This window comes from Drosophila takahashii, chromosome 2L (genome assembly GCF_030179915.1).
Source record: "Drosophila takahashii strain IR98-3 E-12201 chromosome 2L, DtakHiC1v2, whole genome shotgun sequence".
NCBI lineage: Eukaryota > Metazoa > Arthropoda > Insecta > Diptera > Drosophilidae > Drosophila > Drosophila takahashii.
The window spans coordinates 8,437,416-8,451,161 of NC_091678.1; the positions used below are offsets into that span (position 1 = coordinate 8,437,416).

At 39.8% G+C, this 13,746-nt stretch overlaps 5 protein-coding genes across 6 annotated transcripts; 1 reads left to right on the plus strand and 4 right to left on the minus strand.

Moving 5' to 3' along the window:
• Window positions 1-100: 100 nt before the first annotated feature.
• On the minus strand, window positions 101-3,190 carry LOC108062632 (uncharacterized). The gene is made up of 3 exons (XM_017149384.3): window positions 2,670-3,190; window positions 1,708-2,250; window positions 101-1,506 (listed from the first exon to the last, which is right to left on the minus strand). The coding sequence occupies exons 1-3, from the start codon at window positions 3,078-3,080 to the stop codon at window positions 403-405; spliced, it is 2,058 nt and encodes a 685-aa protein (XP_017004873.2). The 5' UTR covers window positions 3,081-3,190; the 3' UTR covers window positions 101-402.
• Window positions 3,191-4,468: 1,278 nt separating this feature from the next.
• LOC138913082 (accessory gland protein Acp29AB-like) lies at window positions 4,469-5,236 on the minus strand. Its single transcript, XM_070215407.1, has one exon. The coding sequence runs from the start codon at window positions 5,199-5,201 to the stop codon at window positions 4,491-4,493; it is 711 nt and encodes a 236-aa protein (XP_070071508.1). The 5' UTR covers window positions 5,202-5,236; the 3' UTR covers window positions 4,469-4,490.
• Window positions 5,237-7,215: 1,979 nt separating this feature from the next.
• Window positions 7,216-7,650, minus strand: Peritrophin-15b. The gene is made up of 2 exons (XM_017149318.3): window positions 7,605-7,650; window positions 7,216-7,549 (listed from the first exon to the last, which is right to left on the minus strand). The coding sequence occupies exons 1-2, from the start codon at window positions 7,612-7,614 to the stop codon at window positions 7,272-7,274; spliced, it is 288 nt and encodes a 95-aa protein (XP_017004807.2). The 5' UTR covers window positions 7,615-7,650; the 3' UTR covers window positions 7,216-7,271.
• An 868-nt stretch (window positions 7,651-8,518) lies between these two features.
• Window positions 8,519-9,014, minus strand: Peritrophin-15a. The gene is made up of 2 exons (XM_017149317.3): window positions 8,889-9,014; window positions 8,519-8,820 (listed from the first exon to the last, which is right to left on the minus strand). The coding sequence occupies exons 1-2, from the start codon at window positions 8,896-8,898 to the stop codon at window positions 8,519-8,521; spliced, it is 312 nt and encodes a 103-aa protein (XP_017004806.2). The 5' UTR covers window positions 8,899-9,014.
• A 1,376-nt stretch (window positions 9,015-10,390) lies between these two features.
• On the plus strand, window positions 10,391-13,512 carry LOC108062623 (uncharacterized). 2 transcript variants are annotated; one of them, XM_070211588.1, is made up of 3 exons: window positions 10,391-11,316; window positions 11,821-12,390; window positions 12,813-13,512. In XM_070211588.1, the coding sequence occupies exons 2-3, from the start codon at window positions 12,042-12,044 to the stop codon at window positions 13,331-13,333; spliced, it is 870 nt and encodes a 289-aa protein (XP_070067689.1). In that variant the 5' UTR covers window positions 10,391-11,316; window positions 11,821-12,041; the 3' UTR covers window positions 13,334-13,512. The 2 variants fall into 2 exon arrangements, with proteins under 2 accessions (XP_070067689.1, XP_017004861.2); XM_017149372.3 differs by having other exon boundaries at window positions 11,833-12,390.
• Window positions 13,513-13,746: the final 234 nt, after the last annotated feature.

A 13,746-nucleotide genomic window follows, 5' to 3' on the forward strand; every position in this document is an offset into this window, starting at 1 on the left:
AAGAAAAGAGAAACAATAAATATTATCAACTAAGATAAGAACGTTTCCAATGTAAGTTTAATACAACTTATATTTTGATATTTAAAACGGATATTTTTATTAAACCATAATTGGTTATTCCATATGTATAAAAATATATGCTGCAGTTGAATAAAAATTTATATACTACTATACTTTCTTAAATTTGGAAGCCCTACTTGTCTACATAAAAGCTTTCTTGTCAAGTGGTAAAAATGATAGAGGAATCAAATAAACAATTAATTTTGATGGAAACTAATCATTAAGTAATTTAAATAACTGATACCATCTAAGGTCAATGATATTCATTCTATCTGCTACGATTAAAATGATTATGTTGGCCTTAGAAAAGGATCATATTGTAATCTCTTGACACAATCTAACTTAGGATCCGCCTTTTTTCTGTGCCAAATAGAGACTGAAGGTGGGATCTCTACTGGAGGCACTGCTTGGAAGATATGTGAAGAAAGTGCGACGAAGTCCGGAGCTGTTGTAGGTGCGCAGATTGTGCTGCGCCTGCCAGCAGAGTCGGGTTTGCTTGAGGATAATCTGGAGGACTTCCTCCCGGAACGATTTCTTGAACTTATTAGCCGCAACCATAATATCTTTATACTGGGCAAAGGGGTCGGGATTTTGTCGGACCGTCCGGGGATCTACATTAGCCATCAGCGGAATCAATTTCTTTTCCATCTCCGGCAGATTCTTCACCTTCTGCCTGAGCTTCTCTGCCTCCACATCGGTTAGCGGGCCATATCGTTTGCCATATCTCCTCCGAATCCACTCTCGTAGCTCCGGTATCTTATGACCATCGGGAAGACCGGCCAGAACGAGTCTTCTATCGCGTCGTAATATCTTAAAAGCATCGTTTAGCATCTGATCCATGAACTCTTCGTCATCGGGATCGATTCGCTTGTGGTGATAGACGAGGCGTTCCGTGGAATTCTTTGGCGTAACCAGGTTCGGAACCGACAGCAAACTTTTCTCGAAGATTTTTCTCACACATCGGGAGACCGCCTCGTTGATGTGGCTGCTTCTAATGGTCCTGGGTAACCTTCTTTCCTTCACCTCCACATCATCGAGTGCTTTGACCAAGGAATTCCCAATGAATCCTTTGGTATTCAACGATTGGTTACTGCCCTCTTCAAATATTCTTGCATAGTTGAAGGCATAGGGTCTGTGTCTTCCGGGTGCCGTAAAATATTCTGGTTGTGTTTTTAATGTCTTATCTTTCTGGAACTCTCGGTTGACATCCTCCCCCGCGCAAAGCCGCATCCTGGGCCCACTCCTGTCGTACAGACGTCCCCATTCACCTTCCAGGAGGAGAACCTGCGGAGGAGTCTCCAGGCTCACGTGGACCAGTTTGTTGCAGGCGGCACAGCCTGTTTTTCGAAAGGCAGGAACTCCGGGACTCCAGCCCTTGTCGCCGAACTTAAGAAGGTACTCATCCACGTCCCGATTCAGGTGCTTTATAATCCGCTCCCTTGTGAGCTTTTTGGAGGAAAAGTAAATGTAAACTTAGCATCCCATAAATATTTATTATTCTTTAAATTTTAAAAATAAGAATAAAAGCATTTTTTTTAAGCTTACTCATAAATATATATTATTCTTTACATTTTAGGAATGAGAAATATATATTTTTCTATTATAAGCTTTCTCTTTAAATCTGGTAATGAAAACTAAACCACTCACCCTCTTTTCAGTCCCTTCCACATCAATCATCTCCAGGTAACGTCGGCGCTGCTCAGCCAGAAAGGCCTGTCGCTCCAGAGATCTCTTTTCCTCGTGGAATTCACACAGATCCCTTGGATCCTGAGCTGGATCGTTGGGCGCCTCGTCTATTTGATCAAACAGATGGCAGAGCTCATGGTTGATAACCGCCTTAACTGTTCGTTGGATCGGATGCAATTGAAAATCGGCGAACCACCGGTCGTCATCCGCTCTGGGATCTCCCACCTCATTGGGAATCTGTACCTCAAAAAGCGGGGAATTCGAAGTTAAATGGGTTGATTGGCGGAATGATTTTGGGCGTGGCTGCTTCTGAAAGTAGGGCTTTACACTTTTCCCGGATTTTGGCAATTCTTTGTGTTGCGTTAGCTGTGAGGAAAGAACTTTGTCTAACGCTCGAAATGTGGCTGGCAGATCCAATGGCATCTGATCCTCTAAATCCTTTGGGGTGTTTGATTCAAAGACCGAGGGATTCGGTGTTGCGCAGGAAAGCCGCCGAGACTGCTTCTAATGAGGAAAAATATTTTTATAGGAAAAGAGATTGAGAATAAATATATTTAATTCCTACTCACAAAAAAAGCATGTCGTAGTAAAATCAATATGTGCATGTAAATTTCTGATAATGCACAACTATATCGTTTTTACATAAAATACCCACTTCGACCATATCAAATTTACCTGGTCTCATATAAAGTTAAAATTGATATTACTTAATGTAAAATCGATCTACGTTTCATATCGATTTTTTTCTGGGTGAAACAATATAAAAATGTTGACCTTAAAATCTCTAAGATCTTAATAACAATGTCAAATGTCATTTGTTAAATTTTTGTACATTTCGTAATCATGAGATAGATATATAAAAATTATATATCCTATAAAAATTTTTTCTGTGATTTCGAAAAGAGTGCAAAGAGCATACCAACCTTTTGCAGTTCTGGTGTCGCATTCGATTTACTGACACGATTTCCGCTAAGGGGCAGAACTTTGTCCAGTGCTCGAAAAGTGGCTGGCAGGTCCAGATAGGCGATGGCCGAGAGCAGGAGTTGTCCATTAACCGTGAATTTTTTACATGACCCACCGGAATCGTAATGTTCCTGGAACAGAAAGTAGAGAAAGGCCAGCTTTTGGCCGCGACTCAATTGCACAATCCTGAGAAGCTGGCGGTTCCTGACCAAAGGACGCAATCCAAGGCGCAGCAAGCAGTCGCGAATGCCACTGATATTGTATCCCAGTGCCGTTCCCAGGTCATCAGCCGCCTGCATCTGATCGATGGACAGTCCCCTATGCCAACTGGCCACCGGTAGATCCAAATCCGCTGCTGAGTTCTTAACCATGACCCCGGTAACTCGATAAATTTACAAAAAGTAAAGTAAACACAACAAATTTAAGAAACTATGGGAATTTTGTGAGTGCCACATAGGGATTTATAATCATTAGTGTTATGATTTGAGGGGGAAATTTCGATATATTTCTCAGGGCAGACTAGTTATGTGATCAAATATCATTTATTTCGATAATTCATGATCATAATGATTATAACTTTATTATATCGTGGTAATTTTCAAAAATGTGTGGTACTTTTTCAAAAATGATTATAACTTTATTATATCGCTGCTTGGTTTAAAGTTTAATGACACTTTTAATAAATTGAAAGTAGTTCTTATGTAAGATCGGTAAATTTCCATTCCTAGGCTTGGCATACGAACAATAACTTATCGATACAACTGGCTTTGTACATTTCCCTTCCAAAAGAGCGGACATTCACACAGTGATTGTGATAATATTTGGACTGGCCATATCCCCATTTGAAATAGTGTGCTTCTCTTCCGGATCGTGAAGAAAAGTATGGCCCATTATCTCCGCCCAGGCTGTAGATGTCCACCCAGTAGGAGCCGGAAGGGGCTCCTGAAAATATGTTTTCGAGATCCCTCTCATTTTTGATTGTCGCCAGGTGACCGCCCATTCGACGACACGTGTCAGCTGCGGAGTACCAACTCTGTCTACTTTGCTTTTCAATGTAAAAGTGCCCGGATCCTATCGGCTGGAAGACTGTCTTGTCGATCCTTTCAGAAGCCTTCATTTTATCCTTTTGGTTTACCAAAAGGTTTCGTAGCGATCGAAGTTGAGCCTCCAGATGGATTTGTAGCGCCAGCAATTGGCTTTCTACGGTCCTCCCCATCATATCAAGTTTCTGCTGAGTTTGAGCTCGCATTTGAGAGTCGTACGTGAACCAATTTTGCTGATTTGCAGCAATCTGATCTATTGTGATTGGGGTTTTCGCTACTTCTTGTTGTGCTGCATTTCCTATCCATAGATCCCAGGAAACCAGGACGTATAATAAATATGTGGCGTACTTCAACATATCGATGGTGCTTGTATGACCTATAAGAACCAATCTTTCTAACAAACTGGCTAAGGTGTAAATATTTTTTTCACAGGTAATAAACCGTAAGGAAAGATTTAGTTAAGATAATTATATTGTGACGAATATGATTATCTACTTAAACAACACAAGGCAACAAAGAATACATTTACCTTTAAGTATTTTTCGTCAAAGGATGCAATTTATAAAAAAGAAAGTATTTGAAATTCACGTTTTACATCAAAAATAGGTCATAATTTAAACGTGGGTGGAAAAAGGCGGCAATCTTTATGATAATAAATTTTTAACGTGTTAAATTCCATATTATCCTAGTCTTATTAAGCATTGTAAACCCAACCATTTCATCCAAAATTAGATTTTATTACCACTGTTCGGCCTGACATGCAAATAAGAACCTTTCAAAACAATCGTTATTATACATTACTGGTGGATATTTAAGCGTAAACACATCTACGCAGTTTTTGGGTATTTTGTTGGCTTGCCTTGTCCCCCACTTTATAAAAGTGGGTTCTCTTCCGGTTAGTGAAGAAACGTAAGCTCCGCCCTTATTGGACGTACGGTCCGCCAGGTTGTAGATGTCTATCCAGTAGCCAAGTGGAGGCAGGCCTCCAAATAGTGCGGAAAGTTCGGTATCATCTCGGATTGTTGCCAGGTGACCGCCCATTCTACGACATCTGCCATATGCTTCGTGCCAGTTCGCTTGGTGTCGCCTCTCGATATAAAAGCGCCTGTCGCCCACCTTCGTCGGAAAGAGATTCTCCTTGAGTTTATTGTACGTTTCCATGTTTTCCCTCTGGTATTCCGTAAGGCTCCGTAACACCTGAAGTTGATTTCGCATTTGTGTTTGGAGTGCCTGCAATCGACTTCCTAACTTGCCGATCGTTGCCTCAGTTTCAGTTTGCCTCTGGGAATGATATGCGAACCAACGTTGCTGATTTACAGCAATCTGATCCATTCTGAATTGTAGATTTTCCGGAGCAGTTTGATTGTACTGATTAACCTGATTTTGAGCATGAACTCTCCACAGATCACAAAAACCAAAGGAACACAATAAAAATGTTGCGTAAAACATTATAATGGTGAATATTCTGAAAGACTAAGTCTTTGTAATGAACTGCCGAAGGTTTTAACTATTTTTGTCACACCTCCTAAGCAGATAATATACCGGTAAAAAAATCGAGTTAAGAAATTAAATGTGTAACGAATATGTTTATCTGATTTTATTCATAAAGTAACATTCATTTAAATACCGGTTACTGGGTGTTCGGGAAAAGGATGTATCAGGTAGAAGTATTCGTTCTCTGTTGTTACTGGTTAATAACAGATTTTATTCCCATTGCTCAGCTTGGCATACAAAATGGTAATTAGTGATACAATAAGCATTTCTCATTTCATTTAAGTACACATTCACGCAGTGAAAGTGCGTATTAGACCAGTTGTTTTTTGAATTCCATTTTATATATGGGGGTTTCCTTCCAGTTAGTGAAGAAACGAACGGTCCGTTATCTTGAAACAGGTTGTAGATGTCTATCCAATAGCTTTCCCGAGGCGCACTTCCAAATAACCTGGTCAACTCCCTCTCATCTCGGATGGTCGCCAGGTGACCGCCGATTTGACGACAATAATCAAATGCGTGATGCCAGTTCACCTTGATTTGCTTCTCAATGTAAAAGTGCCTATCGCCTATCTTCGTCGGAAATAGTTTCAAGTTGACCTTGGGAGGCGATTCTTTTATTTCTTTCTGATATTCCGTCAGGCTTCGTAACTCCTGAAGTTGAGCTTCCATCTGAGTTTGTATTGCCTGTAATCGGCCTTCTAACTTGTCAATCCTTTTCTCCGTTTCAGTTCGTCTCAGGGAATTGTAGGCAAACCACTGTTGCTGGTGTACAGCAATCTGTTTAATTCTGTTTTGTTGATTCTGCAGAGCAGTTTGACACTGCTGATTATCCTGACTTTGGCCTTGGGCTCTCCACAGATCCCAGAAACCCAAGATGCACAATACATAGGTTGCGTACTTGAACATTTTTATAGTGTATATCTCGAAAGACTGAGTCTTTGTTATGAACGTTTGGTATTCTTTGTCACACCTCTCAGGGAGATAATAGACCGGTACAAAACCTCTCTAAAACCCTTACAAATTCAGTTATGAAATTTAAATTGCAACTAAATATGTAACAGAGCAGACTGTATCGTCTAAATAATTCCCACGGAAAAGTACTACAAGCTGGTACAAATCCCGCGAAATCTTTATAAGGTATTTTATTGTGGACCAATGGGTTACTTTTTTTAAATTAAAACCAAATGTTATTCTCAGCTTGACATACAAAAAAATACTTATCGAAACAATTTTCATTATACATTTCACGTACATATACATCCACGCAGTGAAAGTGCTTTTTTAAAGGCCGTGGTCCGTTTCTTTTCCATTTTATATATGGCGGGTTCCGTCCAGTTAGTGAAGAAACAAACGGGCTACCATCTCCAGCCAGGTTGTAGATGTCTATCCAATAGGCGCCCCCAGGCACATTTGAAAATATTGCCCTGAACTCTCTTTCATCTCGGAAACTCGCCAGGTGACCGCCCATTTGACGACATATTCCAAATGCGCGATACCAGTTCACTTGAACTTGCTTCTCAATGTAAAAGTGCCTGTCGCCTACCTTCTTCGGGAAGAGTTTCTCGTTGATCTTAGGGGGCGGTTCTTTTCTTTCTTTCTGATATTCCGTAAGGTTTCGTATCTCCTGAAGTTGAGCTTCCATCTGAGTTTGTATTGCCTGTAATCTGCTCTCTAACTTTTCAATCTTCTCCTGCGTTTCAGTTCGTCTCAGGGAATTGTAGGAGAACCACTGTTGCTGGTGTACAGCAATCTGATGAATTCGGGATTGTTGATTCTGCAGAGCAGTTAGACACTGCTGATTATCCTGACTTTGGGCTAGGGCTCTCCACAGATCCCAAAAACCGAGGACGCACAATAAATAGGTTGCGTACTCGAACATTTTGAACTTGAACTGTCGCACCAATGAAAGGAGGTATTAGACCGAAACCAACTAATCCGATTACCATACCATTATACCACCGAACAAATTGAATTTTTCAAACTTGTAAAACCGCAACTACATGGGTTATCAAACATCAAATTTTATTAGTCAGTGGAATCGGTGGGACATGGTGGATACCACTGCCAAAGGTTCCATGGAACGCATTTTCCTGTCTTGGGATCGAACCCAGTTTGGTCATCGCACGCCGCGAGCTCTGGTTCTCCGGCTCCGGCGCAAATCCAGTAGTGGGTGGGATCCCAGAAGTCACGGGAAACCTGTCCAGTGCGTCCCAAGCAGCTGTCGGGCTTTCCATCGCCATCAGGATTGCAGACATAATCCGCGTGGATAGCCACGAAAAGGGCCAGGAACAGAAGGACTACGACTGAAAGGAGGATCCCTGATGGGTAACTCTGGGTATCTCAAGGACTTGAGCTTACCTGCTTTCATTGTGCTATAGCTCTCTTCAGGTTATTAATACTGAATGACATCCGAGCCCAACGTTCATCATTTTATAGCACCCAGTTATCTATCCCAGAAATATTGTCTACGACTATCGGCATGACAAATTCTATTTCGGAACGAACATGAAATCGTTTAAAAATATCTGGTATCTATATCTCGACAATTGGCTAAGTTGACGGCATCAAGAAATCATAGAGAGATTGTAAGTTAGTAGATTTATATACAACAAATAATATTGGACTATTTATAAGATTTATATCAATATCTCTATCTATATCTATATAAGTCGGCAAAATAAAAATAAGTTTTTGTAAAAAGCCAGCACCAATATTGCGTACTGTCTATGCATTTCTTAAAAATACAAAATATTGAATATGTATGTATAATCCATGTCACTATGATATTTTTACCCGTTACGCGTAGAATAGAGTATGTGTCATATCTACTTTTAAATAAGTTAACAGGGTAACCGGTATCTGATACACTATAAAAGTGCACAGGTGTTATTTGCATCTTTGTTATAAGTTATATCTATGCGATTTTTTTTGTAGGTTAGCTAACGTTTAAAATAAATTACTAAAAAAACAATGGTGAGACCATAGTTACTATTGGACTGAATGTTCCTAATGTACCTTCGTTATTTTTAAAAATACATTATTATTTTAAATAATTACTAAGAAATAATGGTCCGTAAACTATAAGTCAACTGCATAGCTACACATAGAAGAAAATAGTCTGAAATTAACAAAATCATTCTTAAATTAAAAAAATTGAGAATTAAGAATAAAACGTTCTTTAATTAAATCGACCTTTTGCAGGTATCCAAGAAATAAAAGTTGTTTACTTAATTTGCCATTCAATTTTATTATTTTAACAAAATGTATTCAAATTAACAGTACGGAGACCAAGTCCAGTCGGACCAGGAGATGCACGTCTTCGATTCAGGGTCGAATGCTTGGTAACTTTGATCCACAGTTCCATTCTTCAAAAACCGCTCACACTTAACAACTTGAGGGTCGGGGGAGCTAGTGGAGTTGCATAGCCAGTAACGGGTAGGATCCCAGAAGTTACGAATGGGGACGTTCAGGTTGGTGGAGTTGGTGCAGTCGGGCTCGTTGTCGGTGAAGGGATCGCAGATATATTCGGCGCCATAAAGAGCCATGAAGAGCGCAAGGCAAACACAAATTAGAGCTAAGGATCGGAGTAGAGAGGCTCTTTAGAATATGATATCCTTGCCGGAATCCTTGCAGCTGACTTACCTCCTTTCATGGTTGCGGTGAGTAGTGACTGCTTCCGTGAATGTGTTTTGACTGGGCCGATTCGCAAGTTTATATACCTCAGGCCTCCACTGATACCGGCTTCCAATAATAACAGTTATCTCCGCCGCCGGGAAGCCTGTGCGAAATTCTATTTTGGCAGTGACATGAAATCGTTTGAAAGTAATCGCACCGTGTATCGCCGACCTTATCTGCATTGCTCGCACTGCTCGCGCCCCTAAGTTCAGTTGACGCAATACCCTGATAAGATGCGGGTCTTGAAGAGGTCATGCAGTCTGCGAAACTCAAGGAGTTTGAGAACCCATCATTAAGTCATATTCTAAACGAAGATATTGGTTCATAATCCCTTAATTAGATTGGATTTTTATAGATTTTTTTAGATTTTATATTTAATAGCCAAGTTAAAGAAGGGAACCCCATTTCTTATCGTGTGAACAACTCAACTGAGTCAACAGCTTGACGCCATTTAACTTAACACTTAAGTTTTGCAAAGGTAATGGAGGGTGATAGATTTTATTTTAACTAGATTAAGTTCCTTGGCTATATACTCACCCGATTGTTTAGCATTTAAAATTCACACACTTATCATTAACACGTAGTAGTGTTTATACAATCTTGAAAGTTTTCTAAAGGGTTAAATGTCTGTTATTATTCGGTTTGGTTATGTATAGCAGGGGCATAGCCAGGATTTAAATTGGGGGTCAAATTTTCTCTACAAATTTTGTGTAGCATACTTTTGAAACACATATTTTGCCCCTGTTTATATATATTATTTCATTTTATAATCTTTAGAGATTATGGGGGACCTAAAGATGATCTGCGAAGCCCTAGGAGGTGCCATGGTTCCAGCAGCCGTAAAATCGGTCCAAAAATCCCAACCAGCTGAACGTCAAAACGGTAGGGTTACTAACTCAAAGGATCCCAGGATTGAAAATATTATCAAAGTTGGGGGAGCTTGAACCAATGTCACGGGAACCTAGAAACTCTATCGATCTGCCAGCCGCATACAAACGAAAACCCAGCTTTTTGGAAACGGTTCGGTTATCAACAGTAATGCCGCCAGATACAAGTAGTGATGAGATGCCTTTAGCTGGGGTAGTTGAATATAAGATGCCTTCTGATCTGCCTAAAGGTTGTTTCCGCGTCGGAAAAGAGGAAAAGAGCTAGTCCTGTCCCACCAAGATCATATCCCAAATTCTCTGCACGCAAATCTTCGGCCAATAAGCAAGCCTCTTCTCGAATTGCAGCCAAAGATTTCCGGGGTTCCTTGATTAGAAGGAGGTTGCTCATGGAATCAGTTCCGCCACCAGTTGAAAATGAAGCAACTTCCAGTCCCACGATCCCTAACCAAACAATTTCGGTTAAAAATCAGTCGAAGGATCCCAGTTTATCCACAGTCGAAAGTCCCTTGAAACCATTAAAATCTCCTTTTCCATTATACAAATGCCGACCCTTCTTTGTTTAGCTACATTGAAAGTCTTCAATCAAAACGTGTACTTATAGTAAACTAGTATCTCTAACTAAATAAAATAAATAACCATAAAAGAGGGGTAACCGAAGAATATAAATTATTTTTATAATATTTCTTTTACTAAGAATAACAAAATATTTGACTTTAAGCCTAGTTCTAAGCAGTTACCTTATAAATTCTATAAAAATGGAAAACATTTAGTAATAATAACACTCAATTAAAGCCCACTGTTCAGCTTAAGTGACCCTCACTCAATAACTTATATTACGCGAATTCTTAAGCTTCGTGCTATCAAATTCTTCTTAGGCTCCACAGTTTTGCCGTAACGCAGCTTTAGTTAAGTTACTGGCACTATTACCCAATTACATATCTATAAGTTCTACTCATTTTGCCATTTTAACAACAAGGTCGTAGAGCGACACACATTACTGATTAGATTCAATAATATTGGGCTTAAGATAACTGCGGTGCAGTGTAAGTGCGAGGAAAAGTATTCGAAACCGGCAGCACGATTGGCTTAGATTAAGTGACATGTCGTGATAAGTGCAGAATGTTTCATATTTAATTTAACTGTTTCGCGGAGATAGCGAAATTCCGCGAAATACCAGCGCAATTCCCAATAAGCAGATAAGGTGACACGTTTCCAGAGACATCCATTTTTGCAATCGGGTGGCGTCTGCCGGAAGCACAAGACATCAGGCGTCTCCATTTTCGATCGTTTTGCATCTCTATTTTAAAATTGGACATACATCTAATGAATTGGTCATGTTTTTCGCGTAATGTTGCTGCCGTTTTGCCGGTTGCAGCCAACAGGAACGGTGATAATTTCTTAACGATTCTTAGCTGCGCTGCGATCTTTCATCATTTCGAATAAGTACGGTGGGGGGTTCGAGTAGTTTCTCTCGGGCTTTCCGCTGTCACTGCGAACCCTCCATACAAGTATTATCATTGTGAAATGCACTTGAAACAAATTTCTTATAAATATATTGAATTAAAATATTCACTTTATGTAAAATGATAATGAGTACACTCAAAAAAAAATCGATATGAAACATAGATTGATTTTACATTATTTAAAATCAATTTTAATTTGATATGAGGTCAGGTAAATTTGACCTGGTCGTAAAAGAGTATTTCATGTAAAAATGATATGGGTTTGTGAAATTTACATGGACATATCGATTGCATGCTTTTTTTTGTGTGTATAATTTTTATACCCGTTACTCGTAGAGTAAAAGGGTAAATTGTAAAAAGGGTATATTTAAGATATATTACGGAACCATTAATAATATAGTGGTATACAAAATCTGTATTTGCCTTAAAGTAATTATGTAAATATGTTTTATTAGTTATTTGTTTTTATTTTATTTAGAAAGATAGATCCTTAGTTTTTTTGTTTGGTTGTATATATAAGTTTTGAGTATTAAGGGAATTTTACACTAGTTTTATTTTCAGTGAATTTATTGTTCAGTTGAGTCTAGCATTGTCGAATCCCAGAGAGGTGCTCGCTTAGACGAAACCTGCCAAGGAAAGTGAAATTCCCCGCGAGACTGGCGCAACTGAATGGACGCAGCGAAGCGCACACTTTTAGGCCCCAATTGCACAGCACAAATTGTCGCCAGTCGCCTGCAAAATCCCTCAGAGTCTTTTATAAAGTCGATGACATGACGCCGGCGAGCTTAGTCATCATGTTCGCCAGCAAACGGAAGCTTCGGATCGCATTGGACCTCATCCTCTGGACGAGTCTGGCGGTGGCTCAAAATGCCAGCGAGGAAGGGGTCAGCGATCCGGTGGGAAACCTGAAACTTGAACTGGCGGGTTCGGCTACAGCCAAGAGCTTCGAACCACCACCTGAATTCTACAGGGGTCCAGGCTCAGGACAAGGCTCTCAAACGAGTCCTTCGAGTGGTTCCAGCAGTCATCCCTCGCTGGGAAGTGTGGGCGAAAGTCTCAGTGAAACCTATAGTAAGTGGCGAGCTGGAGGTGCCAGTCTTCAGGATCGGATCAGTGTGGGTGAGTTTTAATGGATAAAGAAGTCATATATTTTTTCAATGCAGGAAGGTAGATTTTTAAGAATATTTGGGGACTTTTCCAAATAAAAAAGTTTAAAAAAAAAAACACAGACTTACAATACAAGAAATATTATGGTCCTGGTCCTTCCTACGGGTAGATCGATTTTACAATAAAATTGTAAAATTTTAAATGGTATTGTAAGTCTGTGGTTTTTTTAAAAAACTTAAAAAAAAATGGAAATTTTTTACATTATTTAAGATCAATTTCAATTTGATATGTGGCCAGGTAAATTTGACCAGGTCGAAAGGGGTATTTCGTGTAAAAACGATATGGATTTTGCATGGCCATATCGAATTTACGGGAACATGCTTTTTTTGTGTGTACAGATCCTAAAACTAAACGGATTATTTTCCCAAATACAGGTCACTATGGAGCCGGAGGAGGAGTGGCATCGCATGCACCGACCGTTGGAAGTTTTGAAAGTAACTCCCATCCCTATCCCTACGAATACTCCCACAACAGCGGAGGAGGAGGAGCTGCAATTGGAGGTGTTGGAGGAGGTGGAGCCTATTTCGGCAGCTCGAGTGTGGAGGCGGGTATTCCATTCGATGTGTATGGATCACGTCCGGGTCACGGTGCCAGTCATGGTCACTACTATTCCCCACCTGAGTATGTGCATCCGTACCCACTGGATCCACACGAGTTAGCGGCTCACAAGGGTCCCGGTCACGGCGACGTTTCATCCAAAGCCCTGCTGGCCAAGAGCTTCCTAATCCCGCTGGCCAGTGCTGCAGTGCTGGGAATCGCCGCCGCGTTGGTCAGCAATCCACTTCTCCTCCAATTGGGCACTGTTTCTGGACTGGGCACCATCGTCGGCAAGCGCAAACGACGTGCAACAAGTCGAAATCTACTTACAAATAAAGCCCATAAATACACTTTATAAATATGCCATTCATAAACGAATTAATGGAAAATAAACATTTGTCTTCAATGAATCTGTATCGATAAGTACTAATCCCTGATAAGATTTTATTTAAAAGAAGTAACATATTTGTGCAAACAGAACTTCGGACTGTTGAAAAATGCGTATCATTTGATAGGCTTTAATCCGAAAAAAGACCGCTGAAAAACGTAATCACTACAAAAATAAAAAATTAATCAGTGGTCGATCTTCAGTTCTTCCCCCTATAAAAAAAAACCTTCAGAAAACATTTATATTTTGTTGTTTTAAGTTGAAAGCTTAAATTTTAAACTCAAGCTATTTTTGTAGATAAATTCTTTTGCATTTGTTTCTTAGCACAAAATATTGTTAAATAATATATTAATGCATGCTATATATTTTATTCAAATGTATTT

Bases quoted from the DNA above. Each gene is read 5' to 3' on its own strand.
- LOC108062623 (XM_070211588.1), top strand. From the start codon at position 12,042: ATGACGCCGGCGAGCTTAGTCATCATGTTCGCCAGCAAACGGAAGCTT. The intron at 12,391-12,812 runs GTGAGTTTTAAT...TCCCAAATACAG, and splicing joins TCAGGATCGGATCAGTGTGG to GTCACTATGGAGCCGGAGGA.
- LOC108062632 (XM_017149384.3), bottom strand. From the start codon at position 3,080: ATGGTTAAGAACTCAGCAGCGGATTTGGATCTACCGGTGGCCAGTTGG. The intron at 2,251-2,669 runs GTTGGTATGCTC...TTTCCTCATTAG, and splicing joins CGACACCAGAACTGCAAAAG to AAGCAGTCTCGGCGGCTTTC. The intron at 1,507-1,707 runs GTGAGTGGTTTA...TCCTCCAAAAAG, and splicing joins TGGAAGGGACTGAAAAGAGG to CTCACAAGGGAGCGGATTAT.
- LOC138913082 (XM_070215407.1), bottom strand. From the start codon at position 5,201: ATGTTTTACGCAACATTTTTATTGTGTTCCTTTGGTTTTTGTGATCTG.